We start from the raw sequence: 27,697 nt of genomic DNA on the forward strand, positions 1-27,697 counted from the left end.
TCTCTTGACTGGAGGACCCAGTTTGTAGAGACAGAAGATGTAGTTCATCTACTGAGCGATCTTAAAAGGTAGATGCAGCCTGGAAGGGGGCAGGAGCCATCTGGCTGCTACCCATCACATCTGGTGTGCCAAGCGGAAATAATGAGAGGCTGCATTGTTTTGCCTTTCTTCTCAGTAAATCGCTGCCTGATGATGACATGTGATCATGTTTATTATGGTAGCTTTGGAAGCCAGACGAGTGGGGTTCTGTTTGCTGGGTCCTGTATAACCACAATCATAGGAATTCCTGACTCTCAGAGGTTATAATCTAAGTTCACAACAGAAACGATAAGGCATGGAAGAAATATTAGGTTTATGAGGAAACAATCCTTCCCTCAAAAGGAGTGTGGGTCATTTTAGAATTGACAGTGCCCTAAATTGCACCATAACGTGATGTTTTCTCACATGTTTATCCTCTTTCCTCTTTTGTTCTTGGCCAAACACATAAACAGGTACAATAAACACAAGTACAGAAGACTGCAATGAAACTGCTTTTGCTCATTCATAAAAGCATGCTCAGCATTGTAGTATTTAATTGCTTCTAGTACCTCAGTGGGTTGTAATTTTGAAATAAAAATAGATTCTCCTTTTTGGTATTTTATTGCTAGAATTAAAAATACCTTCACGATTATTCTACCCTCTTGCTGGCAGAAATAGTCTTCTATCTTAATGCAGATGGCAAGTGATTCAGCATCAGATTCCAAAGGTGAACTCAGACAGTCTTCATCAGGTGGAAATAACAATAAGCTAATGGACAGAGCCTGCTCATTTGCGTACCAACAGAAAGACTCAAAAAGTCATGTAGCCTCTGATACACATGCCTGAAAAGTACATGACGTCACCCATCACAAATAAGTGAGAATAAAGCCATTATCAGACATTTTGTACGCTTGAGCAGCATTTACATTTGTACATTTGTGATTCTTTTTAGAACAATGGGAAATTACAGACAGACATGAAAATGTTGTGGGATCCCTGTTGCCTCCCTTGTGCATCCATCTCCTGGGCTCCGCTGTTGCCTTGGAAACGGGGAAGGTGGCGTTTGATGCAGGCCGGGTGCAGGCTGCGGTGCTGCTGGCTGATTTTGGGCTGCTGAGGGGCACAGGGGTGCTCCTGGGCACAGCTGCTGCCTTTGTATGAATGGGAGATCTTTGACTTTCACTTGTAAGTCTGACCATTTAGAATTTATGGAGCTATATTAAAAAATACAATAGGGAACTCCCATATCGATTTAAATGGCATTGATGGCTAATATTTGTTAAGGTGTTTGCCAAAATGTAGGATTCTGAATTGACATTCAAGTAACTGACATTTAATTTGCTTCACTGCATGTTCATGGATGCTCTGCATTGCTGTAGATGAGGGCACTTATTAGATGCATAAACATGTACCTCCCTTCAGGTATTCTGTTTAAAACCTGGAGCAATACCCCCAAAAAACCCTGGTCTCTGCAGAGAGACCAGAACGATAGCATCTAAGAATTAGACAGATTCCATACAGAAGCTCAAAATCTTTAACAGAATAACAATAAAGCCCCAAGAAGCCACTCTATGCCTGTGGGAAGAAGGCATGGCAAGGACTGTTCAGGTACCTTCAGGAGGGGAGTGAGCATGCTTCAAGCTGCTCCTTTCTAGATTGCCAGGAATACTTTGGCACTCAAAAACCTCTTCAGTGCCTGTGTGGATCCCACAGAGATGCAGTTGTGTTGCAGTTCCAGCGGTAGTGAGAAGATGTAACTGCCTACAGCAACCCAAAAGGGCGGGTTATGGCTCTAGCAAGTAGAAATGTATATATGCACGAGTTGCATGAGCAGTAACAAAGACTGCCTGTGATTATGTATTGCAAAAATGCATCAAAGGAAAATACTGACAACAGCCAGGATTTAAAGAACACAAAATTCTAGAGAAGGTGATGAAAAGATCTTGGTGCCAGCACAATTTTAGATATTTTGTGATTGCAAAAGCCATGCGTAATAATGCCACACGCAGTTCCATGTGTTGCAAAGCTTAAACCAGTCCTTGCTCACGACATTTCCCAGCAGCTGAGGTTTCTGCATAAGGGGAGAAAAAGAGCCACAGTGCATAAGCAAGTCAATTCATTGGAACAAACTGGGAGCCACTTTTGAAAATATGGCCGAAGTATTTTTCCAAGGTCACAGCAGCCAAAAGGCAGGCAAAGATATGGTACTTCTTTAGTATTTCCTGCTGTGGATGAAAAAATTGAGTGAAACTGGTGACATTATGCATCGATTTATATTGTGTTAAGCACAGCTCACCTGAGTAATATGTAAACAACCCTGTCCGTTCTGGCTGCAGTTACTTTTCTTCTTGATAGTGCTAATGATTTACCATATTAATTATTACCTCACCTTTGCAAAAATCTGCTGGGTTTTTAGATGGTGTAAGTGCAATTGAATGTTACAGTGTGGCACTGACATCCATAAACAGTCAATCTGGTGTTGCTGATCACACACAGCCTCCTGCTCCTTTCTCTCCTTTACACAGAATCACAGAATTGTTAAGGTTGGATGGAATCTCTGGAGATCATCTAGTCCAGTCCTTTACTCAGCCTGGGAAGGTCAGCTCGAGCAGGTTGATCAGGGTTGTGTCCACTTGTGTTTTGAATATCTTCAAGAATGGAGACTCCACAACCTCTCTGGGCAACCTGTGCCAGAGCAAAGAATGTTTCTTTATGTTTACATGGAATTTCTTGTATTTTGCCTTGTGCCCATTGCCTCTCCTCCTGTCACTGGGCCACCACTGAGAAGAGCCTGGCTTCATCTTCCCCATCAAGTATTTATATATGCTGATAAAATTCCCCTGAGCCTTTTCCAGGACAACTAGTACCAGCTCTCATCCTCTTCTCATGTGACAGATGCTCCAGTTCCTTAACCACCTTCATGGCCCTCCACTGGGTTCTCTCCAGTATGTCCATCTCTCTCGTACTGGGGAGCCCAGAACTGGATGCAAAACTCTAGATGTGTCTCACCACAACTGATACCCTTCCTTGACCTACTGGCAATGCTCTTCCTAATACAGCCCAGGATGCTGTTGGACACCCTTGCTGAAAGGGCATATTGCTGACTTATGTTAACTTTGTGTCCACCAGGACCCCCAGGTCCTTTTCTACCAAGTTGTTTTCCATCTGCGTGGCCCCCAGCCTGGACCAGTGCCTGGAGTTCTTCACCCCCAGGCACAGGAGTTTGCATTTCCCCTTGTTGAACTGTGTGATGTTGCTGCCAGTCAATCTCTCCAGCCTGTTGAGGTCCCTCTGGATGGCAGCATGACCCTCTGGCCTATCAGCCACTCCTCACAGTTTCGTGTCATCAGCAAACTTCCTGAGGGTGCACTCTCTTAACATATAAGTCATTAATGAAGATGTCAAACAGTGTTGGCCCCGGGATCAATCACTGGTGTACAACACCAGTAGCTGGCTTCTGCACTTTGTGTTGCTGATCTCAAGACCTTCAGCCTGGCAGTTCAGCCAGTTTTCACTCCATCTCACCACCCATTTATCTAGGCCATACCTCATCAGTTTGCCTATGGTTATGTTACAGGAAACAGTTCAAACGCCTCCACAAAATAAACAATGTTAACTGCTCTTCCCTCATCTACCACGCCAGCCACTTTGTACTAGGAGGCTACCAAGTTGGTCAGGCATGATTGCCCCTTCATAAATCCACGGTGACTACTCCCAGTCACCTTCTTGACCTCAATACGTTTGGAAATTATTTTCAGAAGAATTCATTCCATCATCTTTCTAGGAATTTAGGTGAAGCTTGCTGGCCTGTAGTTCCTTGGATCCCCCTTCTTATAGTTAGCAGTGACACACATTTTTTTTTCCAGTCCTTGAGAACCTCTGAGATTGGCTTGACCTTTCAAAGATTATCAAGAGCACCCTCACAATGATATTTGCCAGCTCCCTCAGCACTCAGGGGTGCATCTCATCAAGACCCATGGACTTTTGTATGTTCAATTTGTTTAAATGTTCCCCAAACTGATCTTCCTCTACCAAGAGCAAGACTTCATTGCTCCAGACTTCCCAACAGGTCTCAAAAGCTTGTGATTCCTAAGAGCAAATCTTATCAGTGAAAAATGGGCAAAGACGACACAGAGTACCTCAGCTTTTTCCATGTCTTTTTGTCACTGAATATGCCCCCTGCCTTATTCAGCGGTGGGTCCATATTTTTCCCTAGACTTCCTTTTGCTACAGATGGCTCTGCAAAAGTCCTTCTCACTACCTTTGCTTTGACTTTCCTAACCCTGCACAGTAGGACAGTGACCCTAAGTTGCTCCTGGATCACCTGATTCTATTTCCACCTCCGGAATGCTTCCTTGTTATGCATGTGTTTAGTCAGGAGCTCCTTGTTCATCCATACAGGCCTCCTGTTACCTTTGCTTGATTTCCTGCTTATTGGTATTGACTGTTCTTGAGGCTGGAGGAGATGACCCCTGGAAGCCAATCAGCTCTCCTTGACTACTCTTCTCTCCAGGACCATCTCCCATAGGATTCTTCCAGACAGATACCTGGAGAGGCTAAAGTCTGCTCCTCCTGAAGACCAGAGAATTGTGATCCTGCAATTTGCCTTGTTCCCTTCTATTAGGATCTTGAACTCCACCATCTCACAGTCACTGCAGCCAGGGGTGCCCTGAGCCTTCACAACCCTGACCACTTCTTCCTTGCTTTTAAGTATCAGGTCCAGCAGAGCGTCTCCCGTTTGGACTCCTTGATCATCTGTGTCAGGAAGTTATCAACAATGCACTCCACAAAACTCCTGGATTGTTTGTGTCCTGCCGTGCTGTCCCTACAGCAGATATTGGGGAGCTTGAAGTCCCCCTTGAGGCCTAGGGCCTGTGAATGTGAGGCTTCTTCCACTTGTCTGAAGACCGTATCTACTTCTCTTCCCGAACAGGAGGTGTTTCACAGACACCCACCACAACATAGCGCACATTGGTTTGCCCATTGATCCTGACCCTTTAGATCTCAGCTGGCTCATCTTACACCCCCAGGCACAGCTTGTGCAGTTCTGCTGCTCTCTCACACAAAAGGCAACTCCCGTTCCTCGCCTTCCCAGCCTAAAGGGCCTGCATCCCTCTGTCACAGCACTCCAGTCATGTGCCTTACCCCACCATGTCTCTGTGATCCCAGTGAGACCATAGCCCGGCAACTGCACCCAGATCTCTAACTCTTCATGTTTAATGCCCCTGCTGCATCTGTTAGTGTATGGCACTTCAGAGAGGCACCCAAGCCTGCTGATCCCCCAGGAAAAGCACGAGAGCTTGTCCTGCATGCCATCCCCGTGGCGCTTCCATATTGTGCTTGAGGTCGACCCCCTACGGCTCTGCTGTGCTGAATACTAGGTACATTGTTTTGCATCCTCTTTGCTAACCCACTCCACCGCTTCCTCATTTGATTGGGGGTTGTCACATCCATTCCCTTGTCCTAGTGTAAACCTGTCCTTGCCAGGTTGGCCTTCTGCATGGCAAAGATACTTTCACTACTGAAAAATTTACAGCCGTGAATCGATTAACATTTTAGAGTCAAGTTCAATATTTTCTGCACAATTTATTACCAGACCCTGCTGAAATTTATTTTTGATATTCTCCTTGGCAGCAGCGCAGATACAGGCGTGTGTCTCAGTTGGTTCAAATATATTCTCATTGTTGCTCTTGAACTGTCCCTCCTCCCTCATCCGCCATGTACTTAGCTCAGTTTATTTCTATGAGGGAACAAGGAGAGATGCCAGAAGGAGGATCCGAAACCTTCCAAAATGAGGTGTATGGCAGGTGTCTGGTAAGACAGAACATAACTTCACTTATAGGAAAAAAGATATCCCATTCCTACGGGTGTTCAAACTGCTGTTGCTCCCAGACCACTCCCAGAAAAAGCCATTCTTTAGCAGCATAAAATTTCATGCCAGCCCTCCGTGCTCTGAAATTAGAGCCCCACATATAGAGGCTGGGCAGCGCTATCTAAAGGAGGGTTGAGCTGCTTGAAGGTGGCTGTGGGCTCTATTGTCACCACCCAGTCCTGCCTCGTTCCAGGTACCTGAGCTATGGAAGGATAGTTCTTGTGCTTAAAACATACCAAAACATGATTAAGCAGGCCTGAGCTAGAAATATAGGCTTGAGGGTGCTAATAAAACATAGCAGTGCATGCTTTGCTGCTGCGGCACAGCAGAGACGGAGAAAGTAAGGGGACGAGCTCCAACAGGTGCGCAAAGAGGAGTTAGAGGGGTTTTGTTTGGTGGTTTTCTTTTTTTTTTTACTTTTTCAGCCCAAGACGCGCCACGCCGTGTCCGCGCCTTTCCCTCGCCGGCTGCAGGCGGGGCTCCTCCGGCGCCCCAAGACAGCCGCGTTCTGCCTGGGGAGGGACCCCCGATCCGGGTCGCACCCGCACCCAGACCCACAACGGGGCACGCGCCCCGCCCCGCCCCCCGTTGCGGGAGACAATGCCGCAGCCCCGCCCCGCCCCCGCCCGCCCATTGGCTCCGCGCCGTTCCCGCATGACGTCACCGGCAGGGCGGGGCGCGGCGCCCGATTTAAGGGGCGGCTCCGGGCGCGGCCGCCGCAGCGGCGAGTGCGGGAGCGGGAGGCGGCAGCGGCAGCAGCGGCGGCGGGAGCGGGGCAGCGGCGGAGATCGGCACCATGCGTGAGATCGTGCACATCCAGGCCGGGCAGTGCGGCAACCAGATCGGCGCCAAGGTACGGGGGGCGCCCCACGTTGCGGGACACCAGGGTCGCACCCCGTGGGTAGCACGCAGCCCCCTCCCGAAATGAAAAGTGGCGCGGGGCTTGCTAAGGCACGACGGCTCCCGCTGCCGAGACAGCCCCCCTACTCCTCCTTGCCCCGTGTCCGGCGGTCTGAGCTGCCGCGGGGCTGGGCGCTGGCTGGGATGCGCCCCGGTGCCGCAGCCACGGCTCCCGAGGGGGGAACGAGAGGTGTTTCAGCGCCAGGGCTAACCCCCAACCCCCGAGGGCGCTGGAGGGGCTGCCATCTTCTTGAGGAGGCTAGAGGGTCTTAAGCTGCTGCTAGACAATGGGAGACAACCAAATTGAGATACCTGGGGACTGTCATCCTTTGGATACAAGCTGTAAAATCATTAATTTGAGTTTTGATGCTTCAGCTGCCTGCCTCCCCTCTCCTAATTCAGCTGCTGTGGCCAGACAAGCCCTTCTGTGCTGACCCGCCTTCCTCCCAGGCAGCTGCTCTGCCACGCAAGGGAGTGGTCAGGGCCATGGCACGCAGAGTCAGTGCTGGTGAGTGTGATTGGCACTGGCCAGCTGTGGTTAATAATTGCCCTTTTCCAAAAATTTCTTCTAGTTCTGGGAGGTCATCAGTGATGAGCATGGCATTGATCCCACTGGCAGCTACCACGGAGACAGCGACCTGCAGCTGGAGAGGATCAATGTCTACTACAATGAAGCTGCTGGTAAGTGTGTCTGCTTCCTCAGATGTCTTTAAATAAATGGGGAAGACATGCCAGCTCATTGAGGCTGGAAAAATCCCTGAACAAGAGCTTTAATCTGCCAGTGATGCCTCTAGGAGAGCTTTGTTCTCGGAATGGCTCTGATAACACAGTCTTGATGGAGACAGTCTCTCTCTCCAGTGAAATGCGGGGAGGCGGAAGGGAGTGCAGCAGGGCTCCTGCGGCACTGGCTGCCAGGCTGTAACGCTGGTGCTGGTTCCTCCCGCAGGTAACAAGTATGTCCCCCGCGCCATCCTGGTGGACCTGGAGCCCGGCACGATGGACTCTGTGCGCTCCGGCCCCTTTGGCCAGATCTTCCGGCCTGACAACTTTGTCTTTGGTGAGTGAGCGTGGGCTGGAGGCGTCCCAAAGCAGGAGTTGTGGGAGCAGGAAAGGCTCAGAGTGAGTGACCGGGGGTCACTGGGTCACTGGACATTCCAACAGGGCAGTGGGGATGGAAGTGAGGGGTGAAGCCTGTGGGGCAGGAGAAGCGGGATCATCTCCATTCCTCCCCGGGGCAGTAACGTGGCACCTTACTTCTGGTCTGCCCTGTAGGTCAGAGCGGGGCTGGCAACAACTGGGCCAAGGGGCACTACACGGAAGGCGCGGAGCTGGTAGACTCGGTCCTGGATGTGGTGAGGAAGGAGTCGGAGAGCTGTGACTGCCTCCAGGGCTTCCAGTTGACCCATTCGTTGGGCGGCGGCACGGGCTCTGGGATGGGCACCCTGCTCATCAGCAAGATCCGGGAGGAGTACCCCGACCGCATCATGAACACCTTCAGCGTCATGCCCTCCCCCAAGGTGTCGGACACGGTGGTGGAGCCCTACAACGCCACCCTCTCTGTGCACCAGCTGGTGGAGAACACGGACGAGACCTACTGCATTGACAACGAGGCCCTGTATGACATTTGCTTCCGCACCCTGAAGCTGACCACTCCCACGTACGGAGACCTCAACCACCTGGTGTCGGCCACCATGAGCGGCGTGACCACCTGCCTTCGCTTCCCCGGCCAGCTGAACGCCGACCTGCGCAAGCTGGCGGTCAACATGGTGCCTTTCCCCCGGCTGCACTTCTTCATGCCGGGCTTCGCCCCTCTCACCAGCCGCGGCAGCCAGCAGTACCGAGCCCTGACGGTGCCCGAGCTGACGCAGCAGATGTTTGACTCCAAGAACATGATGGCCGCCTGCGACCCCCGCCACGGTCGCTACCTGACGGTGGCCGCCATCTTCCGGGGCCGCATGTCCATGAAGGAGGTGGACGAGCAGATGCTCAACGTGCAGAACAAGAACAGCAGCTACTTTGTGGAGTGGATTCCCAACAACGTGAAGACAGCCGTCTGCGACATCCCCCCGCGCGGCCTCAAGATGTCCGCCACCTTCATTGGCAACAGCACAGCTATTCAGGAGCTCTTCAAGAGGATCTCGGAGCAGTTCACGGCCATGTTCCGGCGCAAGGCGTTCTTGCACTGGTACACCGGCGAGGGCATGGATGAAATGGAGTTCACGGAGGCTGAGAGCAACATGAACGACCTGGTCTCTGAATACCAGCAATACCAGGATGCCACTGCTGATGAGCAGGGGGAATTTGAAGAGGAAGGAGAGGAGGATGAGGCATAAAGTCCCATGGTTTCAAAGGAACTCTGTAAAGCAGGCATGTGTACTGAATGACTTCTGATAGTGGTGGTGAAGCATGTTCTCTAGAAACTGTGTACCCAATTATTCTCTTGGCACTTGTAACTTTTACAGATTTCTCAATGTAACAGTCTGAATCCCATTTATGACAATGTTTTTGTCCGTTAATAGTAAGAGCACATAAAGGCATGTATTCTAGATCATGTTTTCTGTCTTTCTTAACACCTCTATTTGACACAGAATAACTATTTGGCCTGTAGGGCAACAAGTAATTTTAAAGACATATCAGAAATCTTGCGTTACAGTGGTGTGCTCTGATCCACTGAGGCTTACGTATTCTCAGAATGTATGCTTCTCATGCAAATATGTTTGGTTTTTTTTTTTGGGAATCACACCTACCTGCACCTTGAAAATGGAAAGCCAACTAAAATGTCTGAACAAGGCAAGGACAAATGTCTTCAACTTGTTTTATAGTTTAAGTCAGTGTAGGAAATCTTCCACTTGTCTGTTGAAGTCCTCTGCAAAACGCAGGTGTAGATTATGCTTTCCTTCTGGCATCAGAAGCAACCTTAAAAGAGGAAAAAAAAAAAACCCAAACACTGAATATACTTTATATTCTGTAAGTATAGGTAATTAAAATATTTGTTGCCTTTTCCTTGCTCTTGGTTACCCAGCTACAGAACTGTAGTAACTCTTGTTTTAAGTACTATCCCTCTGTATGTTGTTCAGAATGTGAACCACAGCAACAGTTGGAGCAACAAGCATGGTACGTGCCCCACTCTGGGGAGGATAAACTAAGCTTAAAACAAATTTTTGTGTCCTGGTCCTAGTTTCTAGGAACCTTTTTGGTGGTCTGCATAGAAGATAACATTCCAAAACTTATGTGAGCTGGATGCATCTTTGAAAGATATGTGAGTTATCTGAGCTTTTTTGCCTCTTCCAGAGAACAGTGGTGGTGCTGGGCAGTAAGCACATTGAAGAGATCACTACAGAAATGTAGATTTCTTGTCACTACCCAAACTTAAGAGTTTGAACTTTGTCTAATCTTTCTGCAAAAAGACAGTCCCAAACTGACACTGTTCCTTCATACATTTAAGTAAAAAGGGAAGTCAGGACTTCATGAGCTATAACAAACTTAGAAGTAGTAGCTGTGAAAAAAGTTAAATCTCTGTAATACTGATATGAGTGTGACGGGTCTAAAATGCTACCTGGCTTTGCTTTTTCTCTGGGAAAAACTTTATACAGCAGGTACATACTGACACTTCTTTATATGGGTGTGGGAAATTCTTTAAATTATCTTACCACACGAAGCAGTTTCAACAGAGCTAAAGCTGTCTTGACTGATACCTTGCTATGTTGCCTTCATGTCATCTAAGCTGTGCTACAGCAAGGGTGAGCTATCTTCTGGTGGTGACAAGTACTGTTTTGTCTTGGGGGGAGGGAAAGAGTAATAACATGTGAACATGCCCAGCTCTACTAGTACTTCTGAGTTTCATTAAGTCTGTTTCTTCAAAGACCAAGCAGTGCACAGGTGCACAAACCTACAGTGCTGCATATGCTATTAGCTACTGCTGTTAAGCCACTGTAATGCTACCAAACTCTAGCCACACCATGCAAATACAGAATGGTGGCGCACACTTTTACCATGAGAGTAACAAGCAACATATCTGTGCTAAAATCAGCAAAAGCTTTTTCTGCTTTATTACTGGATAAAAATCAAGGCAAGAAAAGTTGACAGAAGCATGTGTTACTGAAAACATGCTAAATTTAAGGTTTTCCTTCTGCTGCATGATGGAACATGTCATCTCCAGTGCAACAAGGGAAGGAGGTACCAAAGTATTAATTTCTGAGAACGCCATCAGTCTGATTTCTTTTCTGATAAATACACATATGGGGGAGTGCTTCAGCTTGAAGGTGTGCAATGAACCACTTTACATTTTCTTGGGTACTAACTTATAACACTGTTTCCTACTTGGCTTGTCTTCCAAAAAGAAGCTGTTGGATCCTTGTCTAGTTTTTGTGATGTCTTGCCTTAGCATCTAGAGCATTTCAGAGCTCTATGAAACCTAAAAGGATGATAGGTGTTCTGAGCAGGGCATGTGGGAGTAACTAGCTAGCAGACATGGAATAAAACACCTGCATGTGATTGTCATGTCTTATCTTTCCTGTGCGTAATGCATTTCCATGAACAGTGGGGCTGACTTTGAGATAAACATATCACTCAATTTTTTACAGAGGTGACACCAATGAAATAGTTCCCTACACTCTGCATTCACAAAAATGGGTTTTGTTCTCCTAATTCTTTTCTCCAGTGTTAATCATCGCAGTCTGTTATTAAGCAGTAATAGAACTTTCTGATTTGTGTGCAAAAGTATGAAGAAAATTCAGCTGGTGAAATCCCAGCTTTTTATAGGAGGCATTTCTGGAGTTTTCAGATGAAGCAGATGGTGTCCTGAGATTTTTCTTTATAAAGTAATGTCTCTGAGCATAGTTGCACCTTTTTTTTCTCATTCTGATTTCTTTAAAAACACTGAAAATCCATGGGACAGCTGAAAAAAAATCTTTGAGGAGGCTGTTGACATCAGCAAGGCAGAACAAACATTGTTATCTTGTGCTTCTTTCTAAGAACTGGGAATCTGCCTCCATTCATAGCATATAAATTCACTGATCTACTGAATGTGAGAGACCTCATTTCTGTCCAACGAAAGGAAGGCAATGGCCGTAACAGAGGAACTGAGAAGAAATTTTCTTGTTTTGACAGATGTTAGGGCGTGGTTCTGTATACAATGTAGAAGGAGGAAAAGGACCTTACTTGGTTTTTCTTGGAGGATTTCAGGAAGGAGCTGGTGAAAATATTGTACTTTTTATATTGCAAGGAAGGTCCAGCTACACTGTTTGCATTGTAGCTTGCTAGGAAAGTTTAGAATAGCTCTGTGGCAGGGGCAACTTATCCAAATACTTTTTTTTTTCACGCTGTAGGTTTGAACTGCTTCATTTCTTCAACAATGGTTTATAAATACTCCATCATATAACTTACCGAGAGCCTTTGATGTGCTTATGAATGTATTCTGCGTGAGCTTGTGGAACCAAAGGGTCTTTCTCACCATGAATTATAAATGTGGGACATTTAATATCTGGCAGCAACTGTTGGCAGATATTACCTAGGGATAAAATAAATGAAGGTCACACTTCATTTTAAAATAGTATGAAAGACTGAAACTGCTTCTGTAAAGGACTGTAAACTCCACTGGGTTCTAGCTATTGCCTCTCCCTGTGGATAGTGTACAACTAATCTTCAGGGCAATGTAATCAGGACTTTAATTAACATTTCTTTCTCCAGAATGTTACTTCACTGAAATTTGCTTCATTAATGGATTCTAGCACAAACGGATAGAGCAAACGAAGTACTTCTGTCCCACGTTTGCCCCAGGCTCTCTGACTGTTCCAAGCAAACACATGCATCTCTTTCCTGGCTTTGTTCTTTTAGGCCTTATAGTCTTATGTCCTTCACGTTTATGCTACATCTTGTAACATGCGTTGCTACTTTTATCAACAAGTTAACTTAGGTCAAACTCCACTTTCTCGACCCTTTGCTGTCTGCAATGAATAACCATTTAAATCAACTGGTACTAGAACTACCCAAAGGTTATTCTTCCTGCCCATTCATCTTATAGGGCCTCAAGAATAGTTTTATGCTTGCTAGTCTTTAATCTCACTAGAAGTAATTTTAATGCTTTTCCTTAAAGACTTCTATTTTTTCCCCCCTTTTTCCTCATCCTTTAGTAACCCAGGTTCCAAACTCTCTGCCTAACTTCCCATGCTCTTGCAAGAGATTCTGTTGGCAAAACATACTCGATGAGGTTTATGTTCCATTTCGCTTTGAGCTAACTTTGTCCTATTTGTAGTTGTCTCCGTGCAGCTACCAACAGCTGTACGGTATGGCTCTAAAAGCCATACCCTGTTTCACAAGGTTTTTCCAATTGTTTGGTTTTTTTTATATAGGCTTAGTTTGCAGTTAGACCAATTAAATATTTTCATCTACAACATTTCAGCCATGGACCTCAAGCACCTGCACAAACGTTGACTGTTTTTCAGAACAAGTAACAAGTAAATTTATTTACCTAAGGACATAGTTAGCAAACTATTATTTCCTAGTTTCCAGGTCCTACGACTGTTTCATACTATAACCACTAGATTATACTTTCTCCAATAACACAGAACAGCAAGAAGAATCTTGAATTTTGCAGCATTGTGCAGCTTATTCAGTTTCATTAGGTGTTGACATCTTCTAAAAATTAATTTCTTATAGCTTTTCACACTAAAATCTGTCCCATTTAGGGCAAATAATCTTATTTCTTTAAAAGAGTTTGAGTTGTTTTTGACTAACAGAGGTTTCACTCTCCTTTATTAACTCTGATGGGTTTTGTTAACCGCTTTTCTTGTATTTGCCATTAATAAATTTTTGTGCAGTGCGTTTCATTCAAAGGAGGACTGATTGTGTTTGAAGTTGCCCTCCCTGAGCTACTCCTGGAAAAAACTGCAGTCTGATGGGCGCTCATCTTTTTTAGCAAACGTTAGGCTTCCCCCAATATCTGACCCAGTTACAGAATCTAGGTAATTCAGCTCCTTGTTACATGTCTCTAGGTGGTTTCTTTTTCTACAGTCACTCCATCTCATAGTGTTAGAGGCATGTGCATGCAGTAAAAGGATGGCACAGCCAGAGTTTCACCAGTCTGGGCTTTGGACTTAAATTAGCTTTAAGGAGATGCATTCTAGAAAGGGTAAAATAAAATTAGATCATAATTTATTACAGCTCTCTACTGGAAGAAATTCTAGTACAGTGTTGCTGATCCTGTGCAAAACTTTATGGAAAAAATACAAAATGAAGGAATATTTTCCTTGTAGTACATGCTGCCTGTTAGTGTATGTCACCTCCTCTCTTTCATTATGAGGGCTACAGGAAAACGTATGTAAGAGAATTACAGACTCCTGTTTTATGTACTATGTATTTCTGCTTTAGGAAAATTAAAAACAATTTTCCTTTGAATTAAAACAGAACTGCAGGTTATTATTCATTGGATCCTTGGTTGCAAAAGTCTATGTAGGGTAATGGCAGAAATCTTCAGAGATAAACATTTAATAATTATTACATCGTCTAGTTTAACTATTCTTTTTGGATTTTAAACACCTAAGCTGTGTCAGTACTGTTTTTCAAATGTGTTTTGTTAATGCCGAGTTCCCAAAATCTGAACTTCCTTCTTTTTTAACTCATCATATGCTACTTGTTTTGAAATAGTGCTTCAGCTCCTCTTCATGGAAACTAGAATGAGCACACCTCACATTTGGGATATCTTAACAATGTCACCAAGAGGTAGTCCTTCGACACAGAGAAGAGAAAAAAGCTTGAGCAGAATCCATTCTGGCCAGCCTGCACAAAAGCAATGATTTAATAATGTAGTTTCATGGTGGAACAAGAGGACGGACTCATCAGCTAATGCTTCCCATAAATGTGTTTTCCTCCTGTACCTTGCTGGTTCTGCAAAGCGTCTACAAAGTAATTGCTTTATTCATGAGTGTGAGTCAGGCCCAGCTTTTAATGCCATATGCAGAGTCCTTCCTTTACTGGCTGCTAGGAGTACTGTTAGATTATTTTTTTTTAAAATCCAGAACCGTCTGCTACTATAATTGCTTCAGTTTAACATTGTAAAAGCCTTACCATCTGATTTTTCAGCAAAGTGAGATATTCCATCTACCCAAGCCTCACAGGTTTTTGCAAAGTACTTATGTCCATACATCTCTTCCAGTGGTTTCTTGACCTTTTCACTCCATTTTGAAACATCTCGGATACCTACACAAAATAATATTGAAATATGTTAAGTCCTTTCCAGCAACAAACTATAACCCAGTACTGTCAACACCTAATACGAGGAAGTTTTCAAACCAGACCGCAGATATGTATTTCAAACTTGAAAATGCACTGAGTATTTTTAAATAATTCATAGCATTGAAAGGATATTTAAAAAGGTAGTTTTATGATCTGCTGCTGGAGTCTTTCTGAGTTGTAGAAGACCATCTCGTTATTATGGTCACAAGGAACAACAGAAGAAAAATAATAATCGAAGAATCCAGTCCTAAAACTTCTGATGTTCCTTTTTGGAGGGTTCGCAGAAGAGGAGCTCAAGGAGGTACCTTGTTTATAAAATGCAACTGTTTTATAACAGCGTGCTAGAGCTGGCAATTCTTTTTTATATCCTTCAGCCTTTTGCTTTGGCTCATGGATGGAAGTTCTTCCATGGCTCCTACCAGCATTCAGAGGAAGGAAGCTCTTACTAAGGCATTCCAGCAGGCTGACATCATGGTACATTTGCCATAGTCTTCAGAAAAACAAGCAACTCTACTTAGTAGAGCCCCATGACTCATGGCAGACTGGCTAAAGCTGTACAAATAATCTGACATTGCCGTTATTTATTTACCAGGTTTACCTATTTTTCCCCCTCAAATTTTCAGTACTGCTCACAAAGCAGATATCCACAAGGGTGACTTCTGCTAAACTATATTTCAGCTGTACAGCCTTGTATCAGTAAAGCCCAAAACAATGCTGACATAGCAGAGAACCTGAAAGATACCTGAAAAGCACCAAATCATTAAACAGCAATATATGCCATTAGAAAAGCTTTTAATTGGTTTCAAATAGGAACTAACAGAAAAAAGGAGTGAGGTGTTAATTAACAGACAGAACCTGTCCAGCCAAATGAGCAAGGCAGTAGTGACTGAAAGTGCTTATAACAACATCTGATTGGAAAAGAGTTTGCTCACCCCAGGCTAGCTGTTACTGAACAGCTGTTTCCCTTATAGAATCTACCACTTTATCCTTGCAGCTGACCTTAACTTAAGAAGGGGGGGGGGGAAAAGCCAATGTTGAAAGAACATAGATACCAAATAAACACCTTTCCCTCCTACCAAACCTTCCATTGCAGCTGAGATGCACTGATGGGCCAGTTGTAGAAGGCTTGCACTGCTGCAGTCTGAGCTCTGACACCCAGAGGGAGATGTTGAAAGCACCAGTCCAGAAAGAGGTCAAAAGTCAGCATTGCTGTAGACACTCCGTATAAAGTACGACTTTTTTTTTCTTTTTTTGACATTTTAGCTTGTTAGCTGATACTGATGTGCAATTCACAATTACATAATAAAAACTTCATAAATATAAAAGCATGTAAAGAAATAAAGCAGCACTTTTAAAGAGCTAAAAAGCATTTTGCTTACTGAACTAAAAATATACCACTACTAGTACTAATGAAAGTGCTTTAGTATGGGTGAGGTAAGTTCACATGTGCAATACATACACTTGTAATTTAGCTGAAGCCAGACAGTCAGATTTCACAGGTGGCATAAATCAAACTCCAATCACTGAAATGAAACTATACTGGGTTACATTTGTTGAGAGCCTGCATGGTTAACTCCTTTAATTGCTACTTTCAAAAGGAAATATGGTTCCTTTCTGAGTTCACTAGCAGTTTTTGCTATTTTCCTTTAGAGTGAGAAATGATCAGATTCTACTTCATGAGAGGAATAAGGATGAGAAATCCCACGTTCCTTTACTTTGCAAAGGTTTTGTAACCACAATAATTAACTTCAAAAGGAAGGCAAATTTGAAATGTATCCTGGGACACTGACTTGAATGATTCATTTGCTTCCTGAACTCAGATGGTAAGTTATGAGCTTGTTTTCTTACTGTTTATGTATTATATAGGCCCTAGAGGCAAAAGCTGTTATGTGCTAGCCCAGTGGTTTTCTGTGGACCTTGTTTAAAGGCTGTGCAAGATGAGAGACAAGAAATCAAGCCTGGGGTTAATAGTATTATTTGGAATTTATTTTTAGGATTTTGTTACAGACACAAAAAATTGACCTTCTGAAAACTACTGATGAGCTATTATAACCTATGGTTTTCAGCAGCGTAAGCTGGTAAGGACTTGTTTAAAAAAATCTATTATACTATCCCTGGATTAATTGTTAGGGAGTTTCTCCCTATGACTTTAACCTACCCCTATACTTAGCAACTTCGTGACTTTTGTGTGATGCTCCTTTAGGTTTATTGTGTCCTCAACTCTGTCTCTACTTAGCTGTTACATGACTAAGATTCTTAGGTTAAGAAGAAATTAAAATAATTATTTTAGGATACAATCTTCAGTTTGTACATACCATTATAGATTCTCACATCCTCTTGAGTAACACTGGCATTTGCTCCCCAGACAACCAATTTGTGGATAAGAGTTGGATACTTTGCAGCTGCAATGAGTGCTGTAATTCCACCGTCACTCCACCCCAGCAAAGAGAACTTCTTAAATTTCAATGCCTTGATTTGTACAAGAAAGTTACATGCAAATAATCAGCTGGTTTAACAAGTAAATATCAAATATGTCTTGAAAACTAACTACAGATTTAGACACAACACTACATAGTTGAACTACAGTTAGCTTTCATTATTAGAAAATATAATTTTTCTGCTATACGTAGAAATACTTAAAAAAAAGGTCAAATAGTTACAAAACAAGAAATTTCACCTGCCCTTCCAATATTCTACAATTACTTAATGAAACACGCAGCAGCCATATTAGATTCTTCCTGCATTTAAAAAGGCCCTCTTGAAATTAATTAAGAAATGTTTATTTACAATGGAGAGTAAAGACCTTTTCAGAGAGCCTGATGGTATCAAGAATCTGTGGATTCTCTTGGTATAAATTTGGCAGAGACTATCGCAGTGTGGGATCATAGGTAATCCAAGACCAAGATAAATTTAAGAAAAATAAAAGTTTAAGACTTGCAAAATGGAATGCAGTGATCTAATTTACTGATGTCAGCTGATCTAAAAAAAAAAAAAAATTCTGTTTTGTAACAACCCAAAAATGCTTACAGTCTCTTCAAATTTTAGTGCCTAACTCACATTTTCTGAAGCTTTTAAGTACACATTTTAAAAGTTACTTCATAGTGAATTGCAATTCAAAACATTAATAATGAAATTCCTCCTTTTCCAAAAGGAAGGCTCAGCAAAAAATATGAAATCAAGACCTTAATTCATTCTGACTTGTACAATGCTTTCCACTAGAACCTGAAACTCTTGTTTCCTCATATACCACAGTCTGTGGTGGTGGGTACCAGCAGGGACAGAGGAGAGGATTTTGTGTGTGTGATGTTTAGTGGGCAAAGGGTGGGAAAGGTAAAGGCACTCAGAGCAAATGCACCTGAAGGTCGTACAGGGACTGCAGTATTTGCTGCTCCATGTATAGAAGCCTCAGTTTGTGAGTGCTTTTGCAAACAAATACAAAGATGTCAAGTGGTTTTGTTTTTTAATTTGGTTGTGGTGTGTTTTTTTGTTTATTTGCCCCCCAAGTTATAGCCTTTTAGATGTGATTAAGGAAGATATTGTACTTTTGGAGGAAAAAGAGCAAGTTAGTTGAATGAGTTGTTTTGGTGCTTTGTGTTTTGTTGTTGGAAGTCCAGGCCTGCTTTCTTTGGACAGAAGAAAGCAACAGTTCAGGCAATGAGAGAAACAACTACAGAGGGAGAAAAAGCAGTTTCTAGTCTGCTTGTAAAGTGAGGCACAACTTTATCAGTAAACTTGATACCTAGCAAACTTCTATCACTATCAGGCTCTTCTGGTTTAGACTTCTTCCTTGGCATTAGGCTCACTGTAGTGTTGCTTAGTACTAGATTTCACTCTGCTAAGCTATTATTACTCAACAGAAAAGAAATAAGGTAGGGGAAAGAAAAGGACATGTGAAGTAAGGGCTGACAGCAAGAACAGACAACCTTGAATTTTAGCAGCTGATCAGAAGCTGGCCCTGGCCTGACGAATGTGTGTTTATCTGTGACCAACTTTCAGTACTGTGCTGCTGAAGGGTTACTGGTGTCTTGGCAAGTTTCAGGAGTTGGCAGCATTGCTTGTAAAGCTTAAAGTTTTGCTGTTGCTGCTCCTCTTCTCCTACTGCCACTAGCAAATTCTGGATCCTAACGTTGGCCGATGGGTGGAAGAGCTGATTAAAATGTTTATTCTTCATGCCAGGTTATTTGACAATGCCTCAGCTGAGATCTCTTTGCCTCCAGTATTTCTCTTGTTTACTAGCCATTATCCTGATGCATTCTTTGGCTTGTCTCAGGACGCCTTTGCAGCAGGAGGAATTGAATTTATTCTTTGCAGCCTTCCAAAAAACAACATGCTGTAACAGATGTGTTGGATATGATATGCACGTGTGCTTGCTTTAATCTTGAACTACGTACAGTACAGGCCTCTACCTAAAGTGGCAATAACCTGACAGTTGGTTGCATGTCCTCAGTTCTGTGGGTGATTTTGTGTTGGCCTTACCCCATAGTGAACAAAATCTCTTTTGAAATCCCCTCCATCCAGGCCTTTGTGAAATGCAATCAAATGATCACGTATGCTGTGACAGAAGTGACTTACAACTGTGAGCTGCAATGCAACAGTAGCCTGTACCCTCTGCTTTTATTGCACCACAGGGAGTACACCACAAGTCAGGGTTACAGCTGATCCACGAAAACTTGGAGAAGCCCAAGCCCATCCTTTCACTAGGGCAGTAGCTCTGAAGAGGAAGAACCTCTTAAATATCAACACTAATTATTTCCATGATTGTTTTAATGGTATTGGCTTTTGCTAATGTGAGGCATTGGGATGGAGTGCAGCAACGTGGACTTACTTGGATTATACTCCTTTTATACTCCTTTTATTTCAAGCAAACTCCTTTGCAGAACACATACGGTGATACAGAGCAGTGTCATCTGCATCAAGGTGCTAAACACCTTGCAGAATTTCAGCTTTTGTTATTTGAGAAAAACCTTGCAGCACCCGCAGCTCCAGCGGAGACACCAGAATCTGAGGGAGCCTAGAATACAGGTTCTGAAGGCCTACCTAGATGCATGCGTTTCCCGGCTGAATGCAGGCAAACCATGTGCATTATAAAGCCCTCCACAGGAGTTATAACTTTGTTTTATACTGGAAACCCTAGTTGGGATGATTCTTTGGGATTATGCTAACCTTTATATGTCATGCTAAAATAGAAGCAAGTTACCATGCTTGGGAAGAATTTAATAATTTGTTTATTATATGCTTGTGCCAATAAACATCTTCAAAAAACCAGGATGCTACATCTCGTTTGTTTTGGCAGCTTTAGAGCTTGGTAGGCTGCTGCCCTGTTTGACAGGAGGCTACATGGTTACGTTCTCTGTGGGGACAGCACTGTTTTCTATTTTGCACTTATTAGTATTCAGACGGAGGCAGGAAAGGGGGTTACAACCACACAGACTGAAAGTTTGTCACCTGTCCATGGCAGCATCTTTATTTTCTTTGTTAGTGTAGCAGAAGAAATTGGTGATTCACAGTGAAAGGGGATTGCTTCTATGGCTACAGGGCAGAATTGTGTCTTAATCCTGATTCTGCTGTCAGACTTGTTCTATTTTGCTACACAGAATGCTCCAGGAAGGCTGCCTTTCCATTTTCAGATGGGCTTCTGCAAGGTTACTGCTTATTACAGAAATACAGTTGGATTGACTGTCTGAATCTTGTCTCATATTTTTGGAATTTTAATGCTCTGCCAACTTCTTAACATGGCCAAAGAGACTGTATAGCTTAATGTAACAAAGCCAAAATACTAGTTAAAAACTAAACCAGAAAATAGTGTTAGCACTTACAGCACAGAATAAGAGGAACACAGAAAACCAGATTTGAAACAAAAAAATCTGCAGATGAAGTAGTAATAATAGCTTTAGGTCATATTCTTTGTAATCACAAAATCTGTATTAGTTAGTAAGACCTGGTATGATCACAGGAACCCTTCGATTTCCCGCAAAAATTATTCCAGTAACATGCTGTAAAATGCAAAGCGTCAAGTTAATTTTTAGAATCAAATGTTTCTTGAAATGGGCTGCTCGAGGCAAAGTGCCAACATTCTGTTAGCCAGGAAATTTTCTAAGAGCCTTTCACTACTGTAATTCTTTCAGTTAAACCACTTAGCACAGACCTTGATTTTAACATACACTTTACCTAAACGTAGATGGTTCTTGGCTGCAAACCTCTTAGGGCAGGGTCTTGGAATAAAAACATATTGCTCTATAATTAATTCCCACTGCTGAACCTCTATGTATATTGCAGAAAAGATGGAAGAGGAAAATATTTTCCAGAATAGCGTGCATCTGCCCAGTTTTAAGCCTTCCTTTGTATGCTCTTTTGCATAACTTGCTGTCGGCTGGAAACAACCTGCTTAGCAGTACTCTTCCTCCTTCTCAGAATTTAAGGAAAACAGCATTAAAAAAATACATAAAGTAATAAAATCTCAGAATAGATTTACCTGCATAAGATCCACAGCATCTTTTGCATCCCTCTCAAAGAAATCTGGAGGAAAGTCTCGAGATGGAGGAATGGACTGTCCATATCCCCGAGGATCCCAAGCAACAATTGTGAAAAGTTGCTTGTTCATAAACTTAAGCTGTGGTCCAAAATCAGTTTGACCACTCCCTGAAACATCATTATTTTTCAATTAAAGTAACCACTGTATAATACATACATAGTATACATATGCTAAATGGAACTGGGGAAACTTGAATCTGAAGTCTAAAAAAGAGCTTATCCATCAACGGAAATACACCCTATCTCTAATTGTAACTAACCATTGCAATGTCCCGACAGGATGTACCACAACAAAAATCTTTAGAACTATCTGCAGTATGCTCAGACCAAACCATTTCTGGTAGGTACATAAGCTTATAAAAAACTGTGCTCTGCCCAGATGTTTTAATACAGAATCTTAAACTCAGTTACCTGGGTAGGGATTTATCTTTTAACAGATTTAAAGCACTAGCATGGTCACTGCTGTTTACCTGGACAGCACAGGTGCAACTGAAAGGGGAGGAATATACTGACTCTAGCTACAAATTTGTAGGTGAAAAGCACTGTGCAAGACAGTTGTCCTTATTCTATAAAACACTTCTATGAAAGTATTGGTGCTTAAAGCTGATCTTTAAATATTTTGTTGCCTCAGTAGACAGTGGTGACACAAAAGCACAAAACTGTAACTTTTGATTTTTTTATTCTTCCCTAGTATGTACGTTACCAAAATAAGTCACATACAGCAATTTTTTCTGATGCAGAACAGCTTATTTTATTGATGGCTCAGACCTTCAAAGGATTAAAAAAATTAAGTACTCCAGTCTATTGTGCGAAGCTATCTATGAACACCAGCATGAAGGTAAGACTGCAATTTACTTATTTGCATTATGGTCATATGGTAACAGTATCACATATTACTTAATCAAAACCAGTTCAGATCTAACATATTATATTCAAGTGATGTAAATCAGATATCAAATTGGCTATCCATCATTATATTAAAAAGGCTGTTTAAGGGCATTTAAGATTTTATTTTGTTTACTTGGAGAAATGTCCCCAGATACCTCCTACTATACCATCAACTGGTCTAAATGATAAAAGAGGCTGTACATAGCATGCTATGATGAGCTGACTACAGCCTGGTATGATCTCTCACACTACCAATTAATAGCTAGAGTCAGAAGCAAAATATAACGTTGTCTGAAAAATATCAATGCAAGATGATTAATATTAATCACGCATTTACATAGTCTTTGTATGAACCTCTGCACTATCATGCATGTGCTCGTTATACTGTATTTTTTTCAACTTAAAAAATACACAATGCTGAGAGCATATCTGAATGCTGTGTTTTCTTGGTTTTCTAGTTAGAAAGAGAAGTATCACTTTTGTTTTCATGTAGTTTACTAATAGAGACTAGTGAATTCTATTGACCTAAATGCACTTATCTTGCTGCCACAACAGCTGTTAGACTGTAAATACTCTAAGCAGTACACAATAATATTGAAAACTTAGTATTGGTACAAAGGGAAGAAGTATGTGACAGTTGGAATGTAAAGCTCACCCTCACAAGTTGCCAAAAAGTATTAAACCATAAATTTAATAAAGATAGTAACTGTTTGTAATAATGCTAACTGAACAATAACAATGTACCCCTAATAATAATATTAGTATTACTCACAACTGAAGAAATACATTATTTCTATTTAAAAGAGTTAGCATCGCAACAGGATTACTCATTTAAAAGGCTGTTTAGAACGAATAGGTTAAAACATATGACTGCTAAAGCACCCCTGGCATTAACTTTTTTCCACCTTCCCCTTGAGAATTCTTTGAAAGAACGAACCACTTCATGAAGACTTGAAAATGTTGCTGCCAAGAACAAACTTCCTGCTCTTCAGTTCTTGACATTCTGTCATCTTGATGCAGCAACTCAGTTAAGCATAAGCCCAACTCTGAGCACAGTAATGGTCCTACTGACAGCCTGCCATGAATATCTACTAACTCTGATTGGTTTTTTTAGAACTGCAAGAATTCAAAAAAAAACCACAAAAGCCTGTGTTAATTTTAGAAGATTGTTATCAAAAGCAGTGGTCTTGATGGACAGATAGCACTTAGTTAGCAGAACCTGCTGTCCATCTCAAAAAGCCATTGAGAATCTTAATGATGTTGCCCTGAATAACCAAAACATAAAAACACATTTTTAAGCAAAAAGCAAGTCTCACCTTTGCCTTTTTCATTATAATAATGACTGCAAGTGCTGCATTATGTCTATTAATTCAATTGTAATGTACTTAGTTTCTAAAAAGAAATGTATAATTCAGTCTGTGTAACAAATACAGCTGACCAGATTTTTTTACTCCCTGCCCTGTTATTTTGCACCTTGTGTAGCTATTTGTCACCTGTGCTGGACGCCCCCTTTGCACAGTTAAATCCGAAAGTGCAAGTGACTATGACACAAGTCAAGACATTTTATAAAATGTGCCTGGTGAGATAAATGAAACCTTTAAAACCTGTTGACTGATTGCAAGAACTCTGCCTTTTCCTGTCTGTTGTACGTGTCACAATTTTTTTTAATGACAATGCTCCATAATCAGGTGTTGAACATATTGCAAAATAGTTTTGTGCATTCTAGCTTGAGACCAGATGGTGAAACAGGTGATCGCTGTACAAAGATAAAACAAAACCTCCAGACCTAGCATTCCGGGAAGCAGAAGAACTGCATGGCTTCCTTCTCCTGTCTGCTGATAATGCAGGTGAACTCCATTCACTTGGATTTTGGCAGATGTTATTGAAGTACTAGGGATGGGGGAAGGTGAGAGAAATAGGAAAACATTCAGGCAGTTAATTCTCAATATTACATGGTCATTCAAGGAATACAGATTAATTACTTTTTTTCTAGATATTAACGACAATACAGTGAGATTTAAATGAATTGCCTTTCAGGGGTACACAGAAGACTAAATAAAAAAAAAAACTTGTTGGGAGCACAGTAGTAGTCAGTTGTGACCACTGTGTAACATTTGTACTAAGGTTGCACAAATGTAATTAAATGACTTAAGTTAAAGGGGAGGGGAAAAAAAAAAAAAGTCTGGACTGTGCAACAAGGGGAATATAAAAGCAGCTTTACATGGCTACAGAAACATGTTGAGAGAAAGATGTTAGAGAAGAGAAACCTCATTGTGTCACAGCATACTTTTGAAATGGCTGGTATTCACCTTGCAATTACTAAACTGAGCCTCTCCATCTGCCAAAGAAACCACAATCTATTGTTATGATTCCTCATGAACCAGAGGGTCTACAATGAAAACCACTGTGCACTGAGATAAGGGTGGAGAAGAAAAATGTGACAATAATATATCTGTCAGTATAATCTCGGCAGGAGATAATCCTTAATTGGAAAATACCAGATGACCAAAAAACCCTCCCATGAAAGAAGTACCACAGAAACCAACAGAGTAGGCAACATCCCAGCCCTGGCCCTACAACCCCTACATTAACCTTCAGTACAAAGCAAGACGTATGTGTAAATGCAAACAGGTAACCTGAGATATCATGTCTAGACACAGATGCCTAGTGAGAAAGCAAAAGTCGCACAGATTGAAGGTATCTTCTTAACAGTATAAACTGTTGCATCTGTTCTCCCAAGCAAATTTGTGCCTTAATGGTTGCAAGACATCTTTTCACCAACCTAACTCATATTACTACCTTTAAATAAAATAATAAAAGTTTTGCCATTTCGTTGCCTAATGGTTAACCCTTATTCCCTACACTTCTCAGTTTACCTAGATTAAATATTCTTGCCCCATGAATTTAACCAATATGAATCTCACACGCATACAGAAATGTTCTTTTCCAGTCTTACACGTAATAATCTCTATTCCATGGTATGTACTGTGCAACTTACTAAAATTTCATTTTTAACATGTAAGTTCTGAACTAATTACAGCACAAAAGCATAGTCCTACCTGTAGAGTTTTAAATGGTGGAGTAAAAAAATCCCATAAACTCTCATTAAAAAAATGAACACAGCTCCAGTGAGCTCCAGCTTCCAGTATGTAAGTGGCAGCTAAACTACAGACCCTGCCCAACACAAAGCCATGTGGATTTAAATAAAATCTTCGTTGACATGACACAACCAATTGTGCCACATGCCTAAATATAAGCGGTGACTTTGCAGAATAGGAGCGACTCTTTCTACCTGTGCAGATGCAACTTGACAACTGGAGTACAAGTGCAGATCTGTGGCAAAAATACAGTTCCAAGAAACTCACTGTGTTGTTATAACTTTAGTGAGCTTTGCTGAATTGTTAGGCAAATGTGACTGAAGTGCTGAGTTGGACTGTAATGTTAAACCTCCTTTAAGTCCATATATCACACCTGATGTGGCTATATGCTTCACAACTTGAATTTCAATCGCAGTGTTCAGGTGGCCTTCTTATCCCCTTTTTTAATATCTGATTCTTACTTTTTTCTATTTATAAAAGAAAATATTTTGTTATTTTTTTCTTGATATACCGTTGTTTGGTTTGTCGTTTATTTCAACAGGTTATTTCATCATAGTTCTCATCACAGCAAATGTACACCTTGATTTTACTAATTTTTATAGCAATATGTGATTTTTTTTTTCTTCTGATTAGTAATTGCCAAAAACATTTCCAGTTGTAAACAAAACTGAATAATCATGGTCCTGTTACCTTTTTTTAAAAAAGGTTACCAACGTGTAGTAGCCAAGAGGTTGGTAACCAAAAGATTACCAACAAGTAGCCTTGTAGACAAGGGATATATATTCTGCTTTCCTGATTCAGATGCTAGGTATTTTTCTACAGTTCTACATCTTTCAGGATTAACTATTAACATCAGGGGCTTGGAAATTTTGCTGAGTTTGTGATGCTTTTCTATTCTTGGATTGTGCCTCAGTGTAAAGTCCAATGAAATCCAGGAGTTTCACAAAAAGAGTATTTTATATACTTTCTGGGCTAAGAACAAATGAGTTGGGTTTTTTTTTATGTGCTGAGAAACTGTACCGGAACTGGCTACACCTAAGACAGATTTGGTCTTCTCCACACCAACTTTCTGTGAGTCTGAAATCACTTCAGTATGCTTGTCAGCATGATGACTTCACTTCTGTCAAGTTTTCGTAAAGACTGCATTTTCCATTGGTTGGCATAAGCAGAAACCACATTAAAACAAAACCAAACCCCACTATCTTGTAACTGAATTAGTAGCGCTAAGGTTTATAGCTCTTTGAGAAGCACTGGTTACATACTGACTATGTTTACCAAGACAGTACACGTGCAAAGTAGGCAGGTCTTGTACCGTGCCTTGTTGGAGGCCACACTTCACCTCACGCTCCGTAGGAGTGAGCTTAATCTGGGAACTACCTTTCTGTTCCAGCTGTGCTACAATACAACCGAGTCTTTATCTGTGCAGGGGGAAAAAATTATGGTATTATGTCTGTTTTCCTTAATAGGATCTGCAGAATAAGCAGTATTATATAGATTACATATGCGTATTCTCTTCGCAACTTTGGCAACCTCCAGGAAACATCTTATCGGCAGGTGGCAAAGAAGCAGGGCGGTCAGCAGCACGTCCTGCCTTGCAGGGGGAAAGGGGGCTCGCAGCGGGGAGGATGACGGACGCTGACGAGAAGGGGCTGCGGAGCCTTGCTTGCACAGCTCCTTGCAGTACAGGGAAAGCAGCGAAGAGTTCTTCCCTCCCCAGCGTGAGGAACCTCCCTGCCTAACCGCAGAAGTAGTCACCTCAGGGCACTACCGGAGTCCCTGCCTTGCCACACACCACCCCCCACCCCACCTCCCCAAATCCACACCCACTCTGCTAAAACGCCTTGTTCACCCCCCCGCCCCAGCGCGGTGACACCCACCCGGACCTGTCAAATGTCACCTTCCGCAAGCCCCGGGCGAAGGGGAGGCATGAAGGAGCAGAGAAAAGGGGTAAGGAAGCCGCTGTGGTTTTTACCCGTAGGAGGCGGCCGGTCCCCGCGGGGTGAGCGGCGCGGCCCGGGCGGATGGCTGCAGGAGCAGCGCCCGGAGGGCCCTGACCGCGTTACGCCGAGCCATTTTTCCCACCGAGGCCGCTCAGCCGGGGAGGGAGGGAGAGAGGAGAGGAGGCGGGACAGCCGCCCCGCCGCCCCTCCTCTGTCCT

At 42.6% G+C, this 27,697-nt stretch overlaps 2 protein-coding genes across 4 annotated transcripts; one reads left to right on the forward strand and one right to left on the reverse strand.

Moving 5' to 3' along the window:
* Positions 1–518: 518 nt before the first annotated feature.
* Positions 519–27,697, reverse strand: BPHL (biphenyl hydrolase like). 3 transcript variants are annotated; one of them, XR_012659076.1, is made up of 8 exons: positions 27,512–27,661; positions 24,228–24,331; positions 21,495–21,661; positions 17,338–17,491; positions 14,855–14,986; positions 12,176–12,299; positions 9,538–9,706; positions 519–2,089 (listed from the first exon to the last, which is right to left on the reverse strand). XR_012659076.1 is itself a non-coding variant. In XM_075084143.1 (7 exons), exons 1-7 carry the CDS (start codon positions 27,610–27,612, stop codon positions 9,619–9,621), a joined length of 870 nt encoding a protein of 289 aa, XP_074940244.1. In that variant the 5' UTR covers positions 27,613–27,697; the 3' UTR covers positions 8,060–9,618. The 3 variants fall into 3 exon arrangements, 1 of the variants encoding a protein (XP_074940244.1); XR_012659077.1 differs by lacking the exon at positions 519–2,089 and adding an exon at positions 5,585–5,829; XM_075084143.1 differs by lacking the exon at positions 519–2,089 and having other exon boundaries at positions 8,060–9,706; positions 27,512–27,697.
* On the forward strand, positions 6,595–9,336 carry LOC142053058 (tubulin beta-1 chain). The gene is made up of 4 exons (XM_075084142.1): positions 6,595–6,743; positions 7,363–7,471; positions 7,737–7,847; positions 8,063–9,336. The coding sequence occupies exons 1-4, from the start codon at positions 6,687–6,689 to the stop codon at positions 9,121–9,123; spliced, it is 1,338 nt and encodes a 445-aa protein (XP_074940243.1). The 5' UTR covers positions 6,595–6,686; the 3' UTR covers positions 9,124–9,336.

The sequence above is a fragment of the Phalacrocorax aristotelis genome, chromosome 2 (assembly GCF_949628215.1).
Source record: "Phalacrocorax aristotelis chromosome 2, bGulAri2.1, whole genome shotgun sequence".
Lineage (NCBI taxonomy): Eukaryota > Metazoa > Chordata > Aves > Suliformes > Phalacrocoracidae > Phalacrocorax > Phalacrocorax aristotelis.

What these genes read in the sequence shown, in the direction of transcription:
- LOC142053058 (XM_075084142.1), top strand. Translation starts at nt 6,687, where the DNA reads ATGCGTGAGATCGTGCACATCCAGGCCGGGCAGTGCGGCAACCAGATC. An exon ending in GCAACCAGATCGGCGCCAAG is followed by an intron (nt 6,744 to 7,362) that starts GTACGGGGGGCG and finishes AATTTCTTCTAG; the next exon opens with TTCTGGGAGGTCATCAGTGA. An exon ending in CTACTACAATGAAGCTGCTG is followed by an intron (nt 7,472 to 7,736) that starts GTAAGTGTGTCT and finishes TTCCTCCCGCAG; the next exon opens with GTAACAAGTATGTCCCCCGC.
- BPHL (XM_075084143.1), bottom strand. Translation starts at nt 27,612, where the DNA reads ATGGCTCGGCGTAACGCGGTCAGGGCCCTCCGGGCGCTGCTCCTGCAG. An exon ending in ATGCTGTGGATCTTATGCAG is followed by an intron (nt 17,492 to 21,494) that starts GTAAATCTATTC and finishes GTACAAATCAAG; the next exon opens with GCATTGAAATTTAAGAAGTT. An exon ending in AAGCACATCAAAGGCTCTCG is followed by an intron (nt 9,707 to 12,175) that starts GTAAGTTATATG and finishes TCCTCTTTTAAG; the next exon opens with GTTGCTTCTGATGCCAGAAG.